The sequence below is a fragment of the Gadus chalcogrammus genome, chromosome 14 (genome assembly GCF_026213295.1).
Source record: "Gadus chalcogrammus isolate NIFS_2021 chromosome 14, NIFS_Gcha_1.0, whole genome shotgun sequence".
Taxonomy (NCBI): Eukaryota; Metazoa; Chordata; class Actinopteri; order Gadiformes; family Gadidae; genus Gadus; species Gadus chalcogrammus.
In genome coordinates, this window is record NC_079425.1 from 3677866 (window position 1) to 3702528 (window position 24663).

Here is a 24663-nt window from a genome sequence, read left to right on the forward strand (position 1 = left end):
TTTCAAATTTAACTTTAGGTCATCTAGCAGTCACTTTTATCCTAAGCGACTTGAAATAAATACATTTGTCAGAAGATTCTATTGTGAGATTTTATTGTGAGCGCAAAATACATTAGGCTTATGGAATGAGTCTCATTCCATTAGGCTTATGGAATGAGACAATACAACCAACAAGGGGCAACAGATACATTAGTCGTCATTGTGGCTGATGTAGAAATTAATTAATCGTCATTAAATAATTATAAACATGGGTCAATTCATCAACACTCCATTTTAGACTAGCTGGCATTTCAGTAATGCTCATTTATTTTACACTTACAGCAAAACCTTCCATTCCATTGTTGAACAATCTAATTCTTTATTTATGTCTATTTATTTACAATTCCTAGTTACAAAAGACAAATAAAAAACAAATCCCACATTTCACAAGCTGTTTTATATAACCCTACATATTAGAACAGCAGCTTGTTAAAATGTCAAGGAGAAGCAAATACAAGAAAGACAATATTTACACCAGTATGTATGTGCAAGCACACATACATAACATATATATAATACTTTAGGAAAATGTGAATGCAAAATAGCATTATTGGACATAGAACTAAACTATGCAATATATAAAAGTGCAAAAATACAAAATATTTGGCCTGGGACCCTCAATTGCATATTAAAAAGGAGTTTCATGAGCCCACCCTTCAATTGTATGCTTTATAAGAAACATTACAGTGTATGGATACACCATTCATATCTACTAAACTGCAATACCTAGCTAAAGTAGTGTTAATTAAAAAGGTAAAATAGAATCATTTCCCACACCAAGGCAGTGATAATGTAGATGATTTTTTCTGTAGTATACAGGCAAAACCCACAACAGAAGAATGAATATAGAACTCTGCAACGATTCCGATGTGAAAAATTTGACTAGGGATTTGAGAAAATCCGACGTAGAAGTTTGACATTTTTACACCAAGATTAGGGTTGACTTAATTCAATTAATTAAGAAATTGAGTAAAAAGGTAGTTATTCATCTGATAGGATTGGACATTAGGTCAATCTCAATCTGGAGGACGGTCAGAGGTGGGAGACAGTAGAGTTTATGACGTCTTGCTCTCCCTTGGAGTTAGCGGTCTTGGAGAGGTCGCGCTGTGGAAAGATAAACCAAAGTATGTTACCATGAATAAGGAGGAAGGAATGAATCAGCACAAGCCAGTGAGGAGTGGTTTTTGCTTGCCATTTCAAAAAGGTGCGATGTCTATCCATCTACAGGTATGTGGTAAGGGAGAGTTAGTGGTTAAGTGGATTAAAAACTAATTTTACACAAGGAAAAACAGCATCAAACAACGTATCCAGAGACGAAATCTCCTTAACAGGAGAAAGGCAAGCTTTTGGCGCAGATTCCATTAATGCCATGCAAAGTATATAGGTTTAGAGTTGGCATCACACTGATGGCTAGAAAGGCAAACACACCTTGCCTGAACAGATTCAGTGTTGACCAAGTCCTTCTAAAACATAAATGTACATTAGTACACCGTGTAACACCACATACACTACTGAGACGCCAACATATGTGTAGCTTCTAGAGCCAATAATAACCCCTGATTGCTTCGCATAAGGGACGCAACATAACGATGTATTACACTGCTGGACGGGGAATTTAAAAAAAAGAAATATTCAAAAAATGTCAACAAAAGTCAATTACCAGAAATTCAGAATAAGTGGTGGCAACAGAGGTTATGCTGGTGTTACGCTTTGGACTAGCAGGGGTCATCAACGCACCGCTCACAGGCGACGCCTTGACCTCGACCATGTTCTCCCGGTTCCACCGCTGGTGCCCAGCGTGGGGGGGTTTGATGCGGCCTGGGGTCCGGGGCGCCAGGATCTGACGTGAGGAGAGAGAGAGAGAAAGAAAGAGAAAGCAAAAGAGACAGACAGAGAGACAGACAGAGACAGATACAGAGAGACAGAGACAGAGAGACAGAGAGAGAGGATCAGACACGAGCACACAGAATTAATTTGTGCATTTCAGTGAAGACTCCATTAAAATAACAGACCGAAGACACAAGTTTGTTTCCATTACAGAACGAGCATCGTCAAGGAGCATTCCACTTGATCCCTTGTCGATTAACAAGCGTCCATGCACCGTCGACCTTCGCGGGGAAGCCTACCTTATTGGCTGACAGCGGAGGGCGGGACATTGCCGGTGAGCGACAGGTGGAGATGCCGTAAACGGAGCGCGACGTGCTGTTAGAGGCGGTGCTGGAGAGGCTGGAGGTAGCGTTAAACTGGAAACACATTAAAATGGGAATAGCCGCGTGGGTTAATGACAGCACAACAACCCCTCACTGACCAGTTAGTCTTTACACTTGGAAGGTATGCCCTTGGCTTGCGTGTAGGTCTCTAGAGCCATCTTGACTACTAAAAGCCAGGCGACGCGTTTATACCATTGTAAGAACTAGGGGGTCTCACCCTCCGCGTTTTGTTGGCTGTCGGGGTGCCGAGCAAGCGCCGCTTGGCGGGCGTGCGTACCGACGTGCCGTACAGCATGTCCTCCTCCGTCTGCTTGCTCTTCTTCAGTTGCTGTGGAACGTTATAAACGAGAGAGAGTTACAGACGCTGCATCGGCTTTCATTTCCTACGGCCTACGGCGAAGGCGCGATTACTTCCTCTTCTTCAAAACGTGTCCCGTAGATAAAGCGCTATATTTATTCACCCGCTCTTGTTTCTCGTTCTCCTTGTCTACGCGGTGCGACTCCCACTGCTCCTCCACGTACTGCATGAACTTCTGCCCGCTCACCAGGAACTCTCGGCCCTGCTCGCTCTCCCAGGCCTCGATCTCCGACGTCAGCTTCTTCTCGAGCTGTGTGGGGGGGGGACACACAGGGGCCCGTCGGTTATTGCCATCGTCGGGTTCCAGTGCAAACTGTACACTACACGGTCAGGTGTCACTTTTGAACGTGGACCATCTTCTCCTTACCTTGGGGAGACTTTTCGACAACTCGGTCCTCTGCTTCTCCTCTTTGAGGAGGTTTCCTCCCCGGTTTGTGAACCTCGTGGGATCTGTTGCTTTTTTCTGGGAATGAAAGGAAAAACGGATGGTCTATTAAAAACAGTAACCTTTTGCACACAAGAATGGACCCCGGCCAGAAACATGATATCGATTATACTTATATTTTGAGATTTCCCAACCCTATAACCAATAATAGTGTATTCATCATTAAATTAATTGGTGTGGAAAGTAAAAGGCAAACATATGCACATATTAGCCACAATGTTTAAACATGCGTACACTAACTTAAGATACTGCAGACCCCTGGGTGTTATCATTAGACATGCCCACTTCTGCCATTGCTGTGAAACGGGTTAAACAGCATTTCTCTGGTAATATTTGAAAGGGTGCAATCAGTCTCACCTCGAGGTCCTGGAAGAGTCTCCAGCTTTCTTCCCACTGGTGGACGCCCTCAAACAGCGCTTTGTGGTCTTCATAGTGCTGCCTCAGTCGCTGGATCTCTTCATCATGGAGACCCAGCAGCTCCTCAGTGAAATCCTCTGGGAAAGAAAAAAGGGCCCATGTTCAGCATTTACTTTAGACAATAAACCTCTCATTTGTGATGCTGTAAAGTACAATTACAAAGGGGGATCCCCTCACCACTGTAATACGGCACAAACTCCTGTCGCTGGTCCATGCTCAGGAAGCACTTTGTCCAAAACACGGCGATCTCGGAGCGGATGGCTTCCGTCACGTTGCGCATGTTCAACAGCTTGAGCTCCTCCAGGCGCTGAGCCTCTGCTTGTAGCTGAAAGGGAGGGAGTGATGCAACATGAGCCGGCCTGGTTGCAAGTGCAACATACAGGGGGGGGGGGGCGATTCAAACACTGGTGCCTTTTCACTCACCACGTCGAGATTCCGTTTCTTTGACATGACCATGTGCGGGGAGAAGGCCTCCCGCTCCTCCTGGGAGACCTGCAGTCTGTCCCACAGCCTCTGGATCCGCTCCCTGTGAATCTCGCACTGGGCCTCGTTCTCAGCCCGGTGCCCCTCCAACTACGGCGTCGCCAACGACAGACAAGTGCCACCGGTTAGTGGGTCGGCTTAGCTCAGGAGGTAGAGCAGTAGTCTTGTAACCGAAAGGTTGCTCAGTTCGATTCACAGCTCCTCCTAGCTGAGTGTTGAGGTGTCCCTGAGCAAGACACCAAACCCTAACTGCTCCTGACGAGCTGGCTGTCTCCTTGCATGGGTGACTCTGCCGTCGGTATGTCAATGTGTGTATTAAACGATGTAAGACGCTTTGGATAAAAGCGTCTGCTAAATGCCCTAAATGTACCGGTAAATGGTTAGGAAAGCTAAGCACCCATTGCTTTAACACAGAGCCGATATTTTTTTTATGTCAAGTTCCATAGACCACATCAGCTATTCTCTGCTATTCTCACACACACACACACACACACACACACACACACACACACACACACACACACACACACACACACACACACACACACACACACACACACACACACACACACACACACACACACACACACACACACACACACACACTCCATCTAAAGGAGTATATTTTTCTTGGACGATTCAACGTTGCCGTGATGCATATTAAATGCTCACCTGACAAAGCAGCAGCTTGAGAGAGGTTATGTTGTCTCTGGACAGGCAGAAGGCCTCATCATCCTCGCACACAATGTCCTTTTCAAAGCTGGTCTCAGGAACCTGATCCAGGTCGTCCATGCATAGGATGATCTGTCTCTTGATGTCCACAAACTCAGCGTGCCGCCTCCCCTGAAAAGATATCCATCACGATAAATAAAGATTCCTGCCACCTATATATCTTTCTTGACATTGTCGAAAAGTAAAATAAATAAAAAGGTTCATTCTAACTAAAGGTTTGGGTTATTCCCACCTTCTCAGCCATCTGGTTGGTTACGTGTTCCCGGAAGTCTTCCAGCTGTTCCAGTGAGGGGACAGAGTCTTCGTTGACCCTGTATGGCATGGAGCACAGGATGTCACAGAGGTCGTGGTCCTGCTCCATCAAGGCCTTCAGCTGCTGCACGCGCTGGCTCTTCTCCAACACCAGCACCTCCACGCGTGTGCGGATGTCCTTCTCCTGCTGAAGCATAGTGCTGCCGGCCTCTTCCTGAACACACCAGGACCAACAAGAGGTTTACTTTAGATTGTCCAGATTTGTAACCTATTGGCAACAGCCATTGACGTTATGAGCCAATAGGTCTCTCATCAGCAGTTCTGAACTTATTGATGATATGTTTTTGTTGTGCCAACCTCAAATCTGGGTAATTGAAGTTCCAAGCAGAGTTTCGCCATTTCGTTGCGGCATGTTTCAATGCTGATCATCAGTCTCTTTTTCAGAGCCTCCTCCTCGGCAACCATCATATCCAGTAAACTCTATGGTGGTGGAAACAATACCAGCAAATTTAACAGATATATCACACACGAAATATATAAATCCAACCTTGAACAAGTCCTTGCATTTTCTATTTTTAGCTTTGATGTGCATTGGTCAATTTATAAATGTCATAAAACAGCTTTGCAGGGCCTTATTGGCATAGAGAGTTAAAGAGTTAAAGTTTCGATAGGCGTAACAGTCAAGGCAGATAATGCTAAACGACCACTCCCTCCGATCAGACGGTAGGGACAGGCCAACGTAGGTTTCGATTTAAAACCAAGCAATAGGAATAACAAACAAACAAAGTTGATCAAGTTTATTTTTACTAATATAACAGAGTAGAAATCTGAAATTTCGTGCATTTCGACCATTATGAAACGCAAGGAATGTTAAGAGAACAATCACCTTAATGTGACTCTTGACGACATTGGTCCTCTGCAGCCTCTGCTCCTCGGAGATGCCGATCTCCTCCCAGATGTCCTTCAGGTGGTGTAGGGCTTTATTCAAGCAGGTCACCGACTCCGCTGCGAGCACCTCACTGCAGAGGGACACCCCAAAGCATGACCAAAACCCTAAAACACGAGCATCTCCCAACTCATTCATGATTTCAGAAAACTACACATAAACGACGAATATGTAATACACAGATGATTGCGTGAGTCTGGGTTTCTATGGCACTGAATAAGTTAGCAATTAGGCTAACTGGCTAACAAGTGCGACGCCCCGTTGTATAATGTGTTTACAACTAAAGCCATGGTTGGAAATAACATCAGTATAAATCTCATAAGCGTTATATAACGTTACCTCTTCCTCATCGTTAATTCCCAGGTTTTTAATGGTTGTCGAGGACTACAAAAACTTCAACGCAGCGCTGTCCGCTAACCGTCACCCTCAAAGCAGCAACGTCCACCCAGTGTTGTCTGTCTCAGATTCAAAACACGCGTGTCAACGCAGGCTGCGCTCTCATTGGCTAGTTTTGGGATGCGTGCGCAGCTCGTTGGTACAAATAAAATGAGGTAACAAACTGTTCCGGTTGTGGTTTGCTCATGGACCTATTAAAGAAGGATTTGCTGATGGAAATATAATCGTTTATGTCATCTCGTTTTGTATTTTGTTTTTATGTAAAACTTCTGTGCAAAAAAAGATACTTGGAAAAAAAAAAAGAATGATTGAAGAAGTTTATAGCTATGAGTTTATACACAACTTTTTAAAACAGTATGGAAAGAGACTTATTTTTGGAAGATATTGGTCCAAGTAAGTAATAGGGACATAAAACATATTAAAACATTTATTCACATTCAGTTCATAGTATCCTTTTTTTACATCAATCCAAGAGTGTGCCCCAGAAACAATAAGTCCATTCAGTAATGCCATTGGTCCCGCAGGTGGTTCACATCCTTTACAGTGGCAGGAATCTTTTAGTTTCTGTCCATGATGCAATACAATGCAATAGCAAAGTTTGTCCTAAAATAGCCCAGCTGTCTGGACTCATGCACGGTTATCCAACAACGCCTCGATGAGTCTGGCACTGTTTGTGATGGCGGTCGTAACAATGATGAATTTATAACCTAAAGAGAAATGACAAAAAAACATACAGTTTATCATGTTATCCGATTTCGGCATGTTTTATATCAATAACAGAATGACTCAGTTCTATTATTCATTCCGATCAATGTCCCAATAAAAAAATAAAAATAAACTTTATTATTCAAAATCAAGCCCTTTCTACCTTTCTCTTTGCCAAGGAAACGTAGGGCCGAGATCTCGGAGAAGGTGCATCCCCCGAGGAACATGACCAGGATGGTCCTCTGAGTGTCGCTCCTTGCCTTCCCGTCAGCCTCACTGCAGCCTGAAGAGAGACAAGCATCTCCTGGTATCAGCGACATTCACACATCTAAAACACACTGTGTTTGATTTGAACTTTTTATTTCAAACATGCAAGAAACATGTCATCGAATGACAGAAACAATTTGTGTTCAATTGTAAATGTGAAGGGATGTCAACGATTTATACCAGGGACAGTTAAGTAGTTATACAGTAATAAATAATGGTATCGCTAACTAACCTGAGGCTGCGAATTCCTGGCCATTGAGTAACCTGGTGACTTCTTCCAAGCCAGTCCATCCATCTCGCTCCAAAACCTGGAGACACGACCAGAAACACAGAGGAGCCTTGTGAGATCTCCCCCAAAAACACCTGTTTTCCTCCTATACTCCCAAGCAGTGCAGTGGAATAGTGGTCAGGCTGGATGACCCACCTGTTCAATGAGTTTACAGCTGAGCGGCACATAAGCCCCGCTGAAGATGTAGGCCATGTCTTTGGGAACACGCAAGTCGTATTCCTCATCCGATTTGGGCACCTTTATAGCAAATGGTCAAAGGACAGCAATAGCCTCAAGTTAAAGAAATGAAGATTGTATTTAGCAACAAATCAACGCTGTACATGTTTTACAAATGGTATAGAGTAGGAGAGTTTTAGTGACATTTCCAACGGTTCAAGACATTGAAAATGGTGGTTAATTTGAGTGGCCAGATTACCTACCAAGTTTAGTCTCCTACTTAGGGCTCGGAAATGGCTCTTCTTCGCCAAAGAGGAAAAGGCATCAGTCAGCTTTCCTAAAAAGACAGAACAATGTAATGCAAGTCTGTGTGCGTTTGTGTGAATGACGTTATAACAGAGAATTGCTGGACTACTGTTGCGAGTTATGTAGCACATCGTTTCGTGAGGGGAGGTCGATACAGCATCGTGGGATTCTACGTCGGTAGCCTGTTTCACCTGCAGCTCTGTCGTTAACCAGCTTGCCAACTTTGTTCTCCATGGCGGTCAGGGTCTCCCCTGTCGGCTGCTCCACCAGAATCCCCAGCTGCTTCAGGTTGGAAAAGGTCGGAAGGTGGTCGACGCCATAACTCTGTCAAGGCCGAGCCAAACAGGCATAAACATCATTAATTCACCAGGTTCCACCTGACCATGGTTATTTATCCCTCTGATCCCCATACTGTTACTACTTTATTAGGGTTTACCTGTAGGTATTGTGCCTTCATTGATTTGTAGTCTTTGGAGAGTAGACCTGTGACGAAACGCAAGGAGTCGTTTGTTACTGCAGCATTGGGAGGACATTTATTTAGCACGTTGGTGTCAAGAAGACTCACCGTTTTCCGTGAGCGACAGGAGACAGAGGAGTCGCAGGCTCTCTATCATGGAGCACTGAAGGAAGGACAATGAATGAATACTGGGAGTTTTCTATTAACCCGTTACTACTATGCATGTGTCTATCTGAGACTCACTTGTCTGTTGATGTGCTCCTCAATGAATGTAATACATTCCCGGATGTCGAACCCCTCCAGTAAGGCTGTCACGGTTATGGAAAAATAAGCTTGTTTCAAAATACTAGGATGCATTACACAATACTCAATATTGACGTTTTTTCAATATTGTATGCATCTTAAAAATAATTTAAATCCTAGTTTTTTTATCCAGTGCACGGTGGTCTTCTTACAGTGCTCGGTTTTCAACAGCTCTTGAAATTCCTGCTTTGTCTTCTTCTTCATCATTGATTCACTGGCACCAATATCTGTCATGAAGGATGTGGTTGATTACTCAGAGAAGAATAATAACAATTTGTAGATGAGAACAGCTCATCAAAGTATTACTCACGTAAACTCAACAGCCGATGCTCTTGTTTTAAGCCTTTGAGTTCTTCTGAGACAAATGTCTTTATCTGTTTTATGTCCATACCACATCTTTTCTGAAGGATAACATAAACAACACAGGATTCATTTATTTAATTAACTCTGCTGGTTAATAGAAGCTTCCGGAATAGTGCTGCACACATGATGCGCAGATGCTTCACCCACGTCGTATGCAGTCTGAAGATTTTTGGCTTTCTGACTGAGAAACCCGAAAACGTTGGAGAAATGCTCATTCCGGATTTGGTTAAACACCTGAGGTGGATTAGACATGAAACAATGTTAGCTTGGCACTTTGGTATTCATCTGTAAGATTCATGTTACTTCCCAAATACTGCAGTTGAACTATTTAAGTCTTACCTTATCTTGCGAGTTAAGCATTACTTTTAAACTTTTGTCAGAGGATGTAACTTCCGGACCAAACTCCACACACCCTGCAGAATAAATATTCAAGTCACATGGTTGACATTCAGCTGCAAACAAGATTGTCACAAATGATATATGTTCTTACTATGGGGAACAATCTCTACTAAAGCATCTTATGTACTGCAATACAATGTAACATAGTGTGCAGAGATACAATTAATAGAAAATGGAATGAATAGTCTTCAATAGCAAGTACTAAATAATAGTTATCTGGAATATTCTTCCAAGTCCACTCAATTTAACATGAATACTTTCTGGTTAATAAATGCCCATAGTCTCCTAATTTTTTATTTTATCTTTCATTAAGAGCTAATAAAAACATGATGGAAATATCTTAAAAGATAAGACCCTTGAATAAACTCTGACAGGCACCCTTGAGGTTCTACGTACCACATTTGATTCTGAAGATGTCATCCACTAACCCTTCATAGACCACCTGGGAGCACATGGGAGTGACGTAGTCCACATCTGGAGGGGCAAGCATCAACAGTCAGGCAAACGAACAAGACAGACAAACCGTCATCTGCAACATTGTAGGGAAAACTCTGCTACTTGCCTCTATCAAAAAGAAAAACACTTCCAATCTCCCCATCGCAACCTTTCTGTTCTCCCTCCTCTACCTGCTCCCGCCATGACTCATACGCCATCTGGTGCCATCCAACACATAGAACACATAAGACTTAGGCCCAATCCCATTTCTACCCCTTCCCCCTCCCCCTTGTTTTGAAGGGGGAAGGGGAAGGGGAAGGGGGAAGGGGAAGGGGTAAGGGTAAGGGGTAAGGGGTAGAAATGGGATTGGGCCTTAGTGTTATACACACACACACAGATAAGTTACATTAGCCGTGTTGGAGAGGAAACTACTGTTTTCAAAGCCCTCGCTTCACACATTGGTGTTGCCACCATTAGAGACCCAGTGATCCCACCTTGGAACATCGGCCGATCCCGTAGACCTTAGAGAAGGGGCCGTAGAGGGAGTGCAGCAGGTGCAGCGCACTGCCAGCCGTCCGCACCCAGCGCTGGTTCCCTTCCTAGGACAGATACAGAAGGCACGAGTGGGTACTTCGGACTTTGCGTTATTGAAATTAAATGGTAGACGTGGAAAATACAAAACTATTTTCGTCGATAGTATAAATGCATGGGTTGGTGGGAATGATGTTGGTGTAATCATTAGGCATAAATATATATTTTGGCATGCAAAATTGTGTATTATACCAGAAGTCAACAATAGACTTACTTATACTATAATATTATAGAATCAAAGTTATAATTAACGAAACACAGCATAAGGGGATGAGTGTTGCAGTAGTGAGACCATATATTAGACGGTACAGACTACAACGGAATAGATTACAGCACACGTTATTTATCAGACAGTTTGAGATCAATACCAGGAAATAGTCTCGGAAGAACTCTGGGAGTTCCAGGCTGATGATGTCATCATCCAATGGGAGGAGATGGAATGCCCACTCATCAGTTGTCACGTCTGAGAGAAAGAAACAACACTGTAGTTCGATATATTCTACGAATAACTGACAAAAACGCTAATACACAAGAGGTTACCTACCTCCAAAGATTCCCTGCTCCTCCAATACGTTCTCACAAGCATAGAACTGGAATGGATGGACAACAGTAGAAATGAGTTAATGTTTCTCATGTCGTAGGTATTTGGAAGACGGCACTAGTAATGTAAGGAGGATATAGGGCACAGGGTTTTACCTTCTGAGGGGTAAATATTAACTTGTATCTTCTGAATTTCCCAGCAGCTTTGTCTGCGTTCACCACATCTTTAAAAAAAAAAAAGGGGGAAAAGCCGAGACTTCAAATTATTGATTATAATGGTCTGATATCAGCCATATTGCCATTGGGGGTTTCCTTTATGATGAAAAGCTAGGCTGTTGTTTACATACCACAAATCCACTTCACAGATTGTAGTCTTGGACGTATCAGAAAACACAATCTAAAAAGAGATTTCAACACTTTCACACTGCAATGTCAGCTTCTTATCCACCATATGAGCTGGGCTGTAAGACGGCACTGTACTTACTGATCAGAAGTGCTCACAATCGGCTTATATTCCACTTTGTAGAGTTTGTCAACTTCATGTTGCTTTAAAATAAAGCACAAACAGAAATGAAAATCGTGATTCAATTCACCTCGTTGACTAAATGCATAGGTAGTTGATGTACCTTAAGTGTAGAAACATTGGCAATGCGATCAAGTGGGCTCATTAAGTCAGCATCAATAAAGAGGTCCTTCCTTCCGGGTAGCTGTTAAATAAAGATCAGAATAATAAATGCAATGCAAACATCAATTTGTAGCTAACAGAAAATAAATAAGACTCAAAATAACACAAAATAAAAACGATATTATGACTTAAGGTGTGATACATAAAGCTTTTTAGTGATGAAATAGATTTCTGAGACCTCCTTGCAATAGTCAATATCAAACGACAGTTAAACCCACAGTGTGGAGAGTAAGTGGCTGGGATTACCACCAGCAGCACCCAACAGTGGGGACTTTATCATTTATTTTAAAGCATCTGTCCAAATCAACAGTGAGGGTTGGGGTTAGGGTTCGGCTAAATCAGTGGTACAATCAGACCCACCTGCTCCAGCAGATAGATCAGCTGGTCCCTGGCCAGCCTCTTAAGCAACGAGAAGTCTGGGAGCTCTGGGGAGTCTCGTCTGATGCTTTGAGCCATGGGGATGAGTGACAGGGGGGGCGAACAGCCGTCTGTCTGTCCTTTACTTGTAAACACTCTTCTAGTGGCATGTGGAGACATTAGATCGCTATGTGAAATCTTGTTTGTTATTTATTGACAGTCTTAAATTAAGATAAATGACATAGAAATGCAGGGATCATGTATTGACAGCCCTGATTAAGAGCTGACGTTGCCTAACTTCAAAGCTACGCATAGATGCTAGACATGCTTCTTATAAAACGATTATAGGAGATTTTATATTAATAATAATGCCACTTATTCACTGGTAACATTCAAAGACAGTGTCAAATGGTTAAAATAAACAACAGTATTTGAGTAAGTGTAGGGCTAGCTACCTTCTTCCGTGGTGGGGACGGATGGAACTAGGTTCTCAGAGAGCGTGTTGCACTCCGGACTGATTCAGGGTGGGACACCTTTAGGATATAATCGCTGAGAAGAAGTGAAACTACCAAACACCAAATAATCGACCCCGAAAAAGGATTTAAGATTAGACCATTAAATCACTGCTCACGATGAATTCCAGTACGACTGTGTTATTGGAAACGGTCAATTTCGCGGCAGAAAAGCACCGCAGTCAACGGCGTAAAGATGTAGAAGGAACCCCTTATATCAACCATCCCATAGGTTTGTCCTGTGCTGTCAGCCTTTCCTTATTAAATGTTTTATTTAATGTTCTTCTGTGTGATATTATGGATATGCCATCTGCTTAAAGTTGTTTGCCTTTTTTTTAAGGAGTTGCAAGAATCCTCAGTCATGAAGGTGGCATTGTTGACATTGAGGTGTTGCAAGTGAGTTGTCTGTATTTACTATAAAATAAAATGTATAGCCTATACTGTATTTGCAAATTAAAAAAACAAAGAAGTATTACTGTTTACTCTTTGGGTTTTCAAAATCACTAACTATCTAACCCTATGTATGTTCCCCCAATTCAGGCAGCTCTTCTCCATGATACTGTTGAAGACACAGACACCAGCATAGCAGAACTAGAGTTAACCTTTGGACCAACCGTGGCGCGCATTGTCCAAGAAGTGACCGATGACAAGACCCTCCCCAAACAGGAGAGGAAACGTCTCCAAGTAGAGCACGCACCCCACTGCAGTCAACAGGCCAAACTGGTCAAACTTGCTGACAAACTTTACAACTTGAGGGACCTTAATCGCTGCACACCTACAGGTGGCTTTTTGTTTTGTGGTCCATTGTGTTTGGCGGCTAATCTGTGTTTTTTTATTACAACTTGCGATTGTGCTGTTTCTTCTATTCATGTATCGGTTTTCCTAACGATACACTTGTTGGTGTTTTTAGATCAATTAAATCACTATGTTTAGCAAATTAGTCATTGAGGTGATAAAATGTTATGTTTTCAGGTTGGACTGCAGAGCGAGTCCAGGAATACTTTGTCTGGGGGTCTCTGGTGATAAGAGGACTGAAAGGCACCCATCCAGCCCTTGAAGAGAAGCTTGAAGCGCTGTTTAAGCAGAGGGGAATTCAGCTTTGAAAAATATCCCTATTTGAACATTTCTCCAAAAAAATGCTGTCTGCACACAGTAATATCAAAAGAATAAACCTTCTATCCATATATATGTAATTCTTTTGTGGAATAAAATTATTTCTTGTTTCACATTAAACACGGTGTAAATAAGAATGATAAAATCCATAATGAGAACTGTATACACCCACTGAAACAAAAGATTAAACATTTTAACAATAAATATGCAATTATATTGTGGAATTAAATAATCTCTTGTTTCACATCAAACACGGTGTAAATACAAATGATGCCACCATAATAAAGGCTTTATACAAACTCTGAATCATTCATGAGTATGTATTCTTTTTAGTAGGACATTTTTATATTATTATTTTAGTATTATTTATTTTGTTGTAATTCCAGAGGAACTGAAGCTACTACATAATGATCCAGTCGGACTCACACAACTTCCGTTCCGTTCAGCGGTTAGACTTCCGTTCGCGTCGAGGATCTCAGATCTAGGAGCGTGGATTGTAAAGGATATATTTCTCTAGGTCTTTATTTCTGTTTTGTTTTGTCCATTAACTCGGTCCACCATGTCAGGACGCGAGGCCCTCAACATGAAGCTGCCGCCGATCCAGTCCACGGCCGGAGCCGTGCCGATCCGCAATGAGAAAGGTGAGAAGTCTGCTATCCGATTAGCAACATAGCTAACGTTGCAACAATAATAATATGGCCTAGTAGTATTGCATTGACAGTTTTAGACCGGACAGGACAAGAGGATATTGATTGTATATCATTTTTATGTATATGCATAAACGTGTGTTCAGTTAATCATTAAGTATATCATTAAGTATAATACAGAGCTTCATCAAGTTCCAACCACCAACCTATCCATATAAAATAAACCAGTACAATCTGAAACATAGAGTATTGAATAAACATGATTTTCCTCAATGCGCGGAGATCTAATTAGTTGCAAAATAGAAAAAGTGCCACCTGTCCGTCTTTCTGCTGTATGTCAATAGAGCATCTCCTCTCAACGTGTTGCCATTACTCTCTCAGACCTGACGTCATCGTTGATGCTCTGTTTCAAGTTGGAACTAAGTTTCCCTAATTCTAACCTCATGTTATTGTGACTCCCCTCACGTTCAACAACAGGTGAGATTTCCATGGAGAAGGTGAAGGTGAAGAGGTATGTCTCCGGTAAGCGTCCCGACTACGCTCCGATGGAGTCGTCGGACGAGGAGGAAGAGGATTTCCAGTTCGTGAAGAAGGGGAAGGACGCTGAACCGGAGCTGGAGGAGGAGGAGGTGTCGGATCCTCGTCTCAAACGTCTGCTGAACCGGGTGTCTGAGGATGTGGAGGAGAGGTATGTTGGTCACGCCGGTCTCCCGAGGGCTTAGAGCTGGGGGCTAATATTCATCCAGAACGTGTATATAGTTTTGCTTTATGATGCAATGAATCATCCTGAAATGCAGAAAGTTTTTAAAAGTGGGTTTACAGTACAGCATATTGTCAAATTATAATGTGTTGTATCAAGTACCAGCCTATCCATATAAAATAGACCAGTACAATCTGAAACCTAGAGTATTAAATAAACATGATTTTCCTCAATGCTTAGAGTTCACCTTCGCAACCTAAATGGAAAAAGTATGCCATATGTCCATCTTTCTTCTCATGAATCGGTCGCAACTGTTAACTGTAATGGCGAGTAACCACAGTTTTCATCTGTCAACTGTCTGTCATCAGTATCTCCGGTGGAAAATGATCCAGTGCTTCATACCTACCCAACTGTCTCTCTAAAACCGGCACCATCTTATAACCACACACTTCTGGTTATATTGTTGTTGTTACAAATAATGATTTTGGCTCATGTTTTCCTCAAGGCTGGCGAGACACAGACAGATCGCGGAGCCCGAGCTGATCGCCGAGAGCAGCGAGGACTCGGACGAGGGAACCTGGCACCCGGAGCGAGAGGAGAGCAGCGAAGAGGAGGAAGAAGAGGAGGAAGAGGAGGAAGAAGAAGTTGACGATGAGGTTCGGATGAATTTACGCAAAAAAATATCTTGCCTTTTTTGAGCCAAAACCAATTCTGTCTGCTCTGTGAGAAACAACTCTGGATGTGATTTTCTCCATTCAGGAAATCGAGAGGCGGCGACAGATGATGCGCCAGAGGGCTGAAGAGCGGAAGAACGAGGACATGGAGATCATGGAGGTGGAGGAGGAGGGGAAGTCGGGGGAGGAGGCCGAGTCGGAGTCGGAATATGAGGAATACACCGACAGCGAGGACGAGGCGGAGCCAAGGCTGAAGCCCGTCTTCATAAGGAAGTGAGTGAAATCTGGCCGGATTTTACTACCAGGGAGCAGGTGCCATACCACAAAAGATGATCCAGAGCAGCCTCCCACTGCAGCTAGGATGATCCGGCTGATCAGTTAGAAAATAAACTGCATGTGGCTCCGGAGGTAGAGCAGGTTGGCTTGGACCCGGAAGGTTGCTAGTTTGATCGCCGGCTCTGCCTAGTTGAGTGTCGAGGTGTCCCTGAGCAAGACACCGCACCCTAAAACTGCTCCTGACGAGCTGGCTGTCGCCTTGCATGGCTGACACCGCCGTCGGTGTGTGAAGGTGTGCCTGAATGGGTGATTGTTAGGCAATATTGTAAAGGGCTTTGAGTGGCCACTGGTTAGAAAGCGCTCTATAGATGCAGACCATTCACCATTTACATAGATTGTGAACAACTCAAATTACCGTCTCCACACACTATCCAATCGAGCTGCTCTGGTTCTCGTGCGCCTCAGGAAGGACAGGGTCACGGTGGTGGAGCGCGAGGTGGAGGAGCTGAAGGTGAAGGAGCTGGAGGTGGAGGCCAAGAAGCAGGTGGAGGAGCGGCGGCGCTACACGCTGAAGATCGTGGAGGAGGAGGCCAAGAAGGAGTTTGAGGAGAACCGGCGCACGCTGGCCGCTCTGGACGCCCTGGACACGGACGGGGAGAACGAGGAGGAGGAGTACGAGTCCTGGAAGGTCCGCGAGCTGAAGCGCATCAAGAGGGACCGCGAGGCCAGAGAAGCGTGAGTCCCCGAGGGGTTGATGATGATAACGATGATGATGATGATGACGTGCTATTAGTGGCGATACTTTGAGTAACATTGTGTAAAAGTCGACACACAAATGTAACTGGAGAACATCTGTGTTCTAATGTCTAACAATTCTCCCGAACTGGCAGACAAGGACTGTTTTAATATTTTGAGTTGCAGCTAATCTATGGCTCGTTGGTCTAGTTGCAATGCTCTCAGCGTCCAGAAGGTGTTGACCTTGAGTTCTCTCGTTTGTTCCTAGCATGGAGAAGGACAAGGCGGAGATCGAGAGGTTCCACAACCTCACAGAGGAGGAGCGCCGAGCAGAGCTGCGTAACAGCGGCAAAGTCATCACCAACAAGGCGTCCAAGGGCAAATACAAGTTCCTGCAGAAGTATTACCACAGGGGAGCCTTCTTCATGGTGAGTGCCTTGTTGTGCGTTGGTAGGCAGTTTTAAACTTGTATGTAAAAGCTTAGCTGACCCTAACAGTGGATGAGGTAATTAATTCGAATTCAACACTTTTTATGATATAAGTAATCTGCAATTTGCTTCATAATAAACTAGACCGCATATGGTTCAATGGTGTGGTCGGTATAGCGAAGAGGGGATGCAATTCAAATTCCCCTCTGACTTTGTCGGTTTGAAGAATGGCTGTACATGGTTTGCACAGCCGTGGTTTGTACATTGAACTCGGTTCGTACATTAAACCTGAATGTGATGTTCTTCCAGGATGACGAGCAGGACGTGTTCAAGAGAGACTTCAGCGCTCCCACACTGGAGGACCACTTCAACAAAACCATTCTACCCAAAGTCATGCAGGTCAGACCCATGTTCTCCTTCTCCATTTACATTTAGGGTATTTATCCAAAGCGACTCACAATAAGTACATTCGTCAAAAGAAAGAAAACACAACATTTTGTTGTCGGAACAGTAGAGAGGTTCAGAGAAATAAGTGCCAAGCACTCACAATTTTTAGGGTAACTTATCCCCGTACACAACAAAGATAGCTATGACACGATGCTAAGTACTTTTTTTTTTTAAGTGCCAGGCCGTGCAACATACAATAAATGTGTACATTGAGGGTCAGGATTGGAAGGTCCCTCTGCGTCACTCTCAGCATGTGGTTCCCATGACACACCCAGTAGCTCATCCACAACTGCCGCTGAAATGTTTGGGTTTTCCCCCTTTCTTCAGGTCAAAAACTTTGGCCGTTCCGGACGCACCAAGTACACCCATCTGGTGGACCAGGACACCACGTCGTTCGACTCGGCCTGGGCCCAGGAGAGCGCCCAGAACACAAAGTTCTTCAAGCAGAAGGCGGCCGGGGTGAGGGACGTGTTCGACAAGCCCACGGTGAAGAAGAGGAAGGCGTAGAGCCGCGCCAACGCGGACGCCTGTCTCGCCAGGCCACGTTTCGAAAGACTTTTGAGTGGAGATTTTGGGCACGTAATCACGTCCCTCTTCAGATGCGTCAGAACAGCGTTATTCTTTTTTAATACTGCACTCCGGTTGGATGAGTCGATCATTTCTCAAGAGATTTAGGTCACAATACTTTATCAGATATGGTTGGATTAAGTTGAATAGTAATACTCAATGAATCGTGCTTTTAGTGGCCACTAAAAGCTAGCGGCTATTTACCATAAATTTTGATCCATGCTCAAAATTGTCCAAGGGACAATGTCGTTTTGTACAGTGTTCTGCATTGACTTCAAATATCCACTTTTTCAATATATTTCAATGCAACTGTGGTGTTGATACATTATTGTTAATAAAATTCATTGTTTGATTAATCTCAGATCCAAACTCTTAGAATATATAAATTATTTTATTGCCTGTTTGGAGTATGCAGGATGTTTTAAGGACTAAGGCAACCATGATTGGATCCCTCAACCATTTCATGCCCATATAACAGGATTTATGTTGCACATGCATGTCATTGTTTAAAACGATTCTGGAAATGTCATTGTAATGTGATCACTTTCCCAGTCATAACACTTAATAGTGGATCAGATCTATTGGTCTGAAAATCAAATTGAGTCTTGAGCTTTCAATTAATGGCCTCGATTTTGGTTATAGATGCATTCGTTGATCGATACTGGTAGGCTTATTGTTTGTAGATTGTAAAGAAAAAAACTAGGCTAACCAAATGGGACATTTTATTAAAAATAAAAAAAGCTTGGTGAGGAGAATGTCAACAGTTGTCGGGCCAGTTTACGAGGTCAACATGGGTCGGGTGTGTAAGCTATGTGATGAAGGTATAACAGTCCAATCCTCAGTTTGTCAGGGCCACCAGAGCCTCCACGACGTTCCCCATGTGTTCCCTGAGACTGCGCTCCGCCACGCCCCTGGAAATCTCCATCTCCGACATCTGTGGATCATCACAAATCATAGGAACCAAATCAGTACACCTTCAAGCTATAGCGTATATACAAGAGTGGGTATCACCAATAACTATACCATTGCACTGTAAACCATATCCATCAGAATGAAGCATGAACCACGCCTATGAATAGATCCTGACTAAAGTACTGTATTACAACATAATCTTGAAATTATAACTAGTGCAGAAAACATTTAAAGGGTCTGCTCAGAACGGGCCGATTGCTTGGCCTTCCGTATCGCTGATTACAGCTTTCTCAAGAACCGCTGATCCTCCAAACAACCTCACACTTGACCTAGCACTTCTTTGAATCCTTGACCATTCACCCACCATGTGAGGTCGATTGGATGAAAGGTTGTAGAGAAAATCGTAGGAATGACATGCATACAGAGATTTGTCTAATTATAATTGGATTGCATTGCAAATCACAATCAGATAGTTGTGGTGCTTATTGTTTGGGAACTTACAATAAGTTCTACATCTTCTCTCTTGATCGTGACTTTGGCCAATTCTCTTTCTCTGAAATGACAAAAGCAAGAGTTAGTTCCGGGCTTTGATTTCTGGTTCAGCAGTTGTATTGTTAACTATAATTCTATATCATATCTAGGTTGTAATAAAAGCTCCATTTATACAGCACTTATGGCTGCAATATACATAAAAAAAACACCCACCTCTCCTGTTTGGCTTTCTGTTCTCGCGATCTTCTGTCTCCAATCACCGACATGGCCTGAAAGAGTCAGAGAGTCACAAACATCAACGTCCGACAGCTGTCAATCAGAGATAGATAGATAACTTTATTGCCATGTCAACAAAGTTGATTGGATTTGTCTTGGTGCCACACAGGTTACAATAAGGCAATACACGCACAGTACATACAGTACATAAAAGACAATGACACATAAAATCATTCAAACCAGTAAAAGATAGAGCGTTTGACAGATACCGCTAGACTACCGCATATTTATTGATTACGCTAACATGTATGAGGTTATATCGAGCCCCGCAGAGCCCCCTGGCCGGTGTGTGTGTTCACAGATGTATGTTAATGCATCCACCCTCCTATCTAAGGGTTTGTGTCCACACATTAGGCGTGTGCGTGTGGTTGTGTGTGTGCGTGTGCGTGTGTGTGCCGGTGTTAAACCGGCTAGGACCACATGCTCGCTAGCTGATGCTAGCCCTCCTCACCGTCTCCAGGTCCGAGCTGGAGATCTCCTTCTCCTCAGCGTAGTCCGTGACCCGCTCCAGGTCCGCGGCGCCGCTGTCATGTTTGCGGGGCTTCTCCACCGGCTTCCCGGTGCAGTTCTCCTCGACCTCCAGGTCCAAATCAACGTCGCCTTCGGCTGCCATGTTAGCTCCGTGTTAGGGGAGAGAAAGAGATGTCGGAAGAGAAACGATGTTGCACCGGATGTTGAGGCGGCGTCCGAAACTAGACCGGAAGTAAACAGGTTGCTTTATAGTTATGTTTATTTTAACTAATTGATGTGTTCTATTTTCCTTCGCAATGACCATACAACCAAAACTAATTTCATGATCATCATTTACTATCCTAACAAGGTAATTTGTAATGAAGATAACAAAACCTGTGTAAACATCCTAAAAAAAATCAGTGATGCTCAAGGAGGTCCTTTGACAAAAAAGTTATTTCGTTTTTTTTATTTTAGGATTTGAACATGGTAACACATTAGTTTTACATCTTTAACTTGGTTGATTCTCATACTTTTTATGAATGTATAATTGATTATGGAATTGTTGATTACTACAACTATTAGATATCTGTATACAATCAATCAGTCATCATGGTGGGCAGGATATGTGATGCTCCCAACCAAATGTTCCCAGCATCAAAGCACCATGGTTGCAGTCTTACTGACATCCTTGAGAAAGATCCCCATAATCTAGGCCTGCTCTTATCCATCCAACCCAATATCCATCTGAAGACAGGCAAACAGTAATATAGGTTGCTTTTGTTAACACTGTGTCTGCTGAATTGCAATCAAAAACCATATACCTACAAGAGCAATTATTAAAATGACTTTTTCTAGAGCAATTATTTATAATTATAAAATGAAAGTAACAGAATTTAATAATCCAGTAGATGGGGCACAGGTTATATATGGGTACAGTGTCAATTATTTATTTGTAGATTTGAGATTTTATTGCTCGCCACATGAACTCTCGTTGTACAAATCAACCGCCGCCGTCTCCCTGAATTCACTGGTCGGCAGGCATTAGCGAAATCCACCTATGGTAATCTGCTTAAAGGCATAATTAAACTCAGTGCCTTCAGTCACACCAAGGTCTAAAATCACACCTGCTGCCTCCCCCCCTCCACCGAGCATGTGCAGCTCTGCCAGCATGGAACGATGTCTGGTTGACCCAGCCACACAGCGATGGCCTCAGGGCCGGTCGGACACCACTGCATCCCCTTCATTTTGCTCTATGACTGATAATTTATGACGCTCTGTGAACTTTTGGACTTACCATTGAGTGTTTATGGGAAGTGATGTCTTGCCACTGTCTTGGGGCCCAGGTAAGACGCAGATACGCATTGTAGTGTTCTCGATCTGTATTGTGTGTGTTGAGATGTTTTAGGAGAGTGAAGGTTTTTCTATAGGTGAGGGGATGGTTTCGGTATAAAAAAAGGACGAAAATAAAATAGGTTGGTCACTCTACGATAAAGCGTGGTGAAACTCGTACTGTTATAAGTTATTTCATCCTTTATTTATTAAAGCGTTCAATGTCAAAAGTTCACTTTCGAAGTAGGCTATGTGGCAACCGTTTTTTTTTATATCATAAATAATCCAGAACAAGTGTGACAGAAGTGACAGAAGTTTTAATATGCCCAGAGTGATTTGCTACGGATGAAGGATAATGTATGGCGTGCGATGCCACAGTCACGAATTATTAAATAGCGTTTCCATTGAACGTCAATGTTTTTTCCTCGTATCCATGTGAGTCATTTACAAAGACAGTTTTTTCCACCTATTTGACAACTTCTGATCAATGGATACAACTATTTTCAAAGTGTGATTCACCATCGCTTTTGAAATGTGTTAAGAAAGGATAAGCTTGTGCGATTAATTAATTGTTTATCTTAACATGGGGGTGTGTGTGTGCGTGCGTGCGTGCGTCAGTGTGGGCAGCTGAGCTTGGATTGGATCCAACTGTTATTCCACAAACCTATTGAAACCATAGATTAAGCACTTTCACTCAAGCGTTAATTCGCATCCCCTAATTTGCTTTTGTTTATTCATCTCAAGCGCTCTCCCCCCTCTCCCACAATGCAACAGCAATTATCTGAGAATGAAAGGGCCCCCAGGAATGCTGGGCAGCATCTCTCTGGGTGAGCATGGGGGGGGGGGGGGGGGGGGGGGGGGGGGGCTGGACCACTGAGAGGGAGATGCTGGTCTGTTGGACTAATTGGTTTGTAAATGTTTACAGCACCAATCCATCAAACATAAATGATGGTTTGAAGCTTAAGATCTGTATTACACTCGGTTTTCCAAGTCTAGGAACATACCAGCTGATGTTTGATGGGAAGAATGTTTTTTGCCTGCATTGAAGCCTGTTTTTCTGGGCGAAATTTAAACCAACTTGTGTACCAAGATACAAGGGATGACAAGAATAGTGAGGATTTAAAGGAAGGGAGAAAGTTGTCCAGACTTGTTAAACTGGACTTTGCCTGAAAAAATCCACCAAGATAAAAACTGAAAAAAAAATAACACTGTTTTAAGCTCAATAAATGTTTTATTATTATCACACATTCACAAAAGTTTGAATGGAAAAACAACGAGCAAATCAGAGCCTTTCCCTGGACTGGCTGGTTGCGTCAGCAACATTGTAGTAAGTTTGGTGTGCACGTGAAGTCAGGACAGGAAGGGGCATGGATTCAGGGTGTGCACGTGATGTCAGGACATGAATGGGCATGGATTCAGGATGTACTGAGGAGGTCATTACTCATTTAATAGTACCCAGTTTATATCTAGATTCAGGGAAGCAAAACATGTTCAAGTTAGTGCATATATCTTTGCCTTTGACAACCGATTGTGTATACAATATGGTTTGGACTTATGTTAACTCTGCCTACATTGTGATGGATCAAACAGGTCAACATTTCAAACTAGGTCATTGAATGGTTTCATTGTCTGATTCATGTATTTCAATGAAAGTTTTTTCCATTAATAACGGTAATAGCCTCTTCTTCAGCCAAAATATGATATTGTTTTGTTTCGAGACAAGGGTCAAAGATAGCATTCAGGTTACTTGAATTATTTTATTTTTGGATGTTATTGTTGACGTTAAGCCACACTAACTTCCCAAAAGTAGTCATGGACGGATGATATGATTGCGGTATTATTAGCCGCAGATATAGAGATATTGGCAGATACATTTCACATCATCAAGGTATTCAGGCTCTCTTGTGCTGTACTCATGGTCACTGCGTTTCTAATACATAATGCCTCTCTGACCAGCACAAGGACAAGGGAACGCCCACAAGCTCGCATGGGGGTGGCTCTCAATCCTCAACATGACCCGCCATCATCCCACTCAGTTTGTCCTGAGCTACCCCCATAGAGGTTAGCAGTAGTGTGAGAGAGAGAGAGAGAGAGAGAGAGAGAGAGCGAGAGAGAGAGAGAGAGAGAGAGAGAGAGAGAGAGAGAGAGAGAGAGAGAGAGAGAGAGAGAGAGAGAGATAGGGCGAGGGTGAGAGAGAAAGAGAGTTTCTGTATGAGAGAGAGAGAAAGAGAGAGGGAGAGAGAGAGAGAGAGAGAGAGAGAGAGAGAGAGAGAGAGAGAGAGAGAGAGAGAGAGGGAGAGAGAGAGAGGGAGAGGGAGAGGGAGAGGGGGAGAGAGAGAGAGAGAGAAAGGGCGAGGGTGAGAGAGAGAGAGAGAGTTTCTGTAAGAGAGAGACAAAGAAGGATCTAGAAAGAGTTAGACATCAGATAGAGAGTGGGAGAGATGTGTTAGCTACAGAGCGAGTTACAGAGAGACATGTCAGGGAGTGACATGAGATTGAGACATGGGTAAAGAGAGAGCCATCGGCTGCAGGACTGAAGGTGACCCTGGCTGCAGATGATGGCTGAACAATGACCGGATTATCCTGACGCGTCCCCCCCCCCCCCCCCCCCCCCCCCCTCCATGCTAACCCACATCTAATCTGACACAGCCCTTCCCACCCACGCACTCGGCTCACCCTGCAGCACACATTTCTGATAAAATGATTGGGTTTGATCTATTTCCATGGGGTTCACGCTCATTAGAATGTCAACTGTCATTCGTTAAACCTCAACATCACACCCGTATCCGGTGCTTGGTGAGGAGAGAAACTCCATCGCAGACTGCCATGCCTCTAATCTGTGACATTCCAGGTGGTTAGTGTTCCTGGTTGCTGGGATAAACACTTCTCGGTAGGATTATAGATGATAGATGTTTACAGATAGGTTTTGTAAGCAGGTTCTTTTAAGCACCGTACGTGTTGAGTGTCAGGT

At 43.4% G+C, this 24663-nt stretch overlaps 5 protein-coding genes across 11 annotated transcripts; 2 read left to right on the forward strand and 3 right to left on the reverse strand.

Moving 5' to 3' along the window:
• Positions 1–78: 78 nt before the first annotated feature.
• On the reverse strand, positions 79–6355 carry prc1b (protein regulator of cytokinesis 1b). Of its 3 annotated transcripts, XM_056607804.1 has the most exons (15): positions 6222–6349; positions 5823–5955; positions 5294–5416; positions 4917–5150; positions 4625–4795; positions 3893–4042; positions 3647–3794; positions 3410–3546; positions 2975–3070; positions 2711–2857; positions 2467–2577; positions 2166–2282; positions 1777–1879; positions 1468–1502; positions 1054–1143 (listed from the first exon to the last, which is right to left on the reverse strand). In XM_056607804.1, the coding sequence occupies exons 1-14, from the start codon at positions 6230–6232 to the stop codon at positions 1483–1485; spliced, it is 1701 nt and encodes a 566-aa protein (XP_056463779.1). In that variant the 5' UTR covers positions 6233–6349; the 3' UTR covers positions 1054–1143; positions 1468–1482. The 3 variants fall into 3 exon arrangements, with proteins under 3 accessions (XP_056463777.1, XP_056463778.1, XP_056463779.1); XM_056607802.1 differs by lacking the exon at positions 1468–1502 and having other exon boundaries at positions 79–1143; positions 1700–1879; positions 6222–6355; XM_056607803.1 differs by lacking the exon at positions 1468–1502 and having other exon boundaries at positions 90–1143.
• A 336-nt stretch (positions 6356–6691) lies between these two features.
• Positions 6692–12652, reverse strand: vps33b (VPS33B late endosome and lysosome associated). Of its 5 annotated transcripts, none has more exons than XM_056608255.1 (24): positions 12587–12652; positions 12135–12291; positions 11716–11796; positions 11574–11635; positions 11437–11486; positions 11246–11313; positions 11094–11139; positions 10918–11012; positions 10453–10557; positions 10086–10176; positions 9920–9997; positions 9464–9537; positions 9272–9358; positions 9072–9162; positions 8914–8988; positions 8702–8766; positions 8567–8621; positions 8438–8484; positions 8193–8325; positions 7959–8032; positions 7675–7776; positions 7483–7558; positions 7147–7266; positions 6692–6985 (listed from the first exon to the last, which is right to left on the reverse strand). In XM_056608255.1, the coding sequence occupies exons 2-24, from the start codon at positions 12228–12230 to the stop codon at positions 6906–6908; spliced, it is 1851 nt and encodes a 616-aa protein (XP_056464230.1). In that variant the 5' UTR covers positions 12231–12291; positions 12587–12652; the 3' UTR covers positions 6692–6905. The 5 variants fall into 5 exon arrangements, with proteins under 5 accessions (XP_056464230.1, XP_056464229.1, XP_056464227.1 ...); XM_056608254.1 differs by having other exon boundaries at positions 12135–12288; positions 12587–12643; XM_056608252.1 differs by having other exon boundaries at positions 12135–12588.
• Positions 12217–14072, forward strand: hddc3 (HD domain containing 3). Its single transcript, XM_056608258.1, has 4 exons — positions 12217–12875; positions 12984–13039; positions 13184–13424; positions 13616–14072. The coding sequence occupies exons 1-4, from the start codon at positions 12764–12766 to the stop codon at positions 13744–13746; spliced, it is 540 nt and encodes a 179-aa protein (XP_056464233.1). The 5' UTR covers positions 12217–12763; the 3' UTR covers positions 13747–14072.
• A 117-nt stretch (positions 14073–14189) lies between these two features.
• Positions 14190–19317, forward strand: mfap1 (microfibril associated protein 1). Its single transcript, XM_056608333.1, has 8 exons — positions 14190–14397; positions 14881–15091; positions 15609–15759; positions 15863–16050; positions 16519–16788; positions 17057–17216; positions 17526–17615; positions 17991–19317. Exons 1-8 carry the CDS (start codon positions 14316–14318, stop codon positions 18168–18170), a joined length of 1332 nt encoding a protein of 443 aa, XP_056464308.1. The 5' UTR covers positions 14190–14315; the 3' UTR covers positions 18171–19317.
• hypk (huntingtin interacting protein K) lies at positions 18939–20595 on the reverse strand. Its single transcript, XM_056608334.1, has 4 exons — positions 20362–20595; positions 19848–19903; positions 19644–19695; positions 18939–19164 (listed from the first exon to the last, which is right to left on the reverse strand). Exons 1-4 carry the CDS (start codon positions 20521–20523, stop codon positions 19069–19071), a joined length of 366 nt encoding a protein of 121 aa, XP_056464309.1. The 5' UTR covers positions 20524–20595; the 3' UTR covers positions 18939–19068.
• Positions 20596–24663: the final 4068 nt, after the last annotated feature.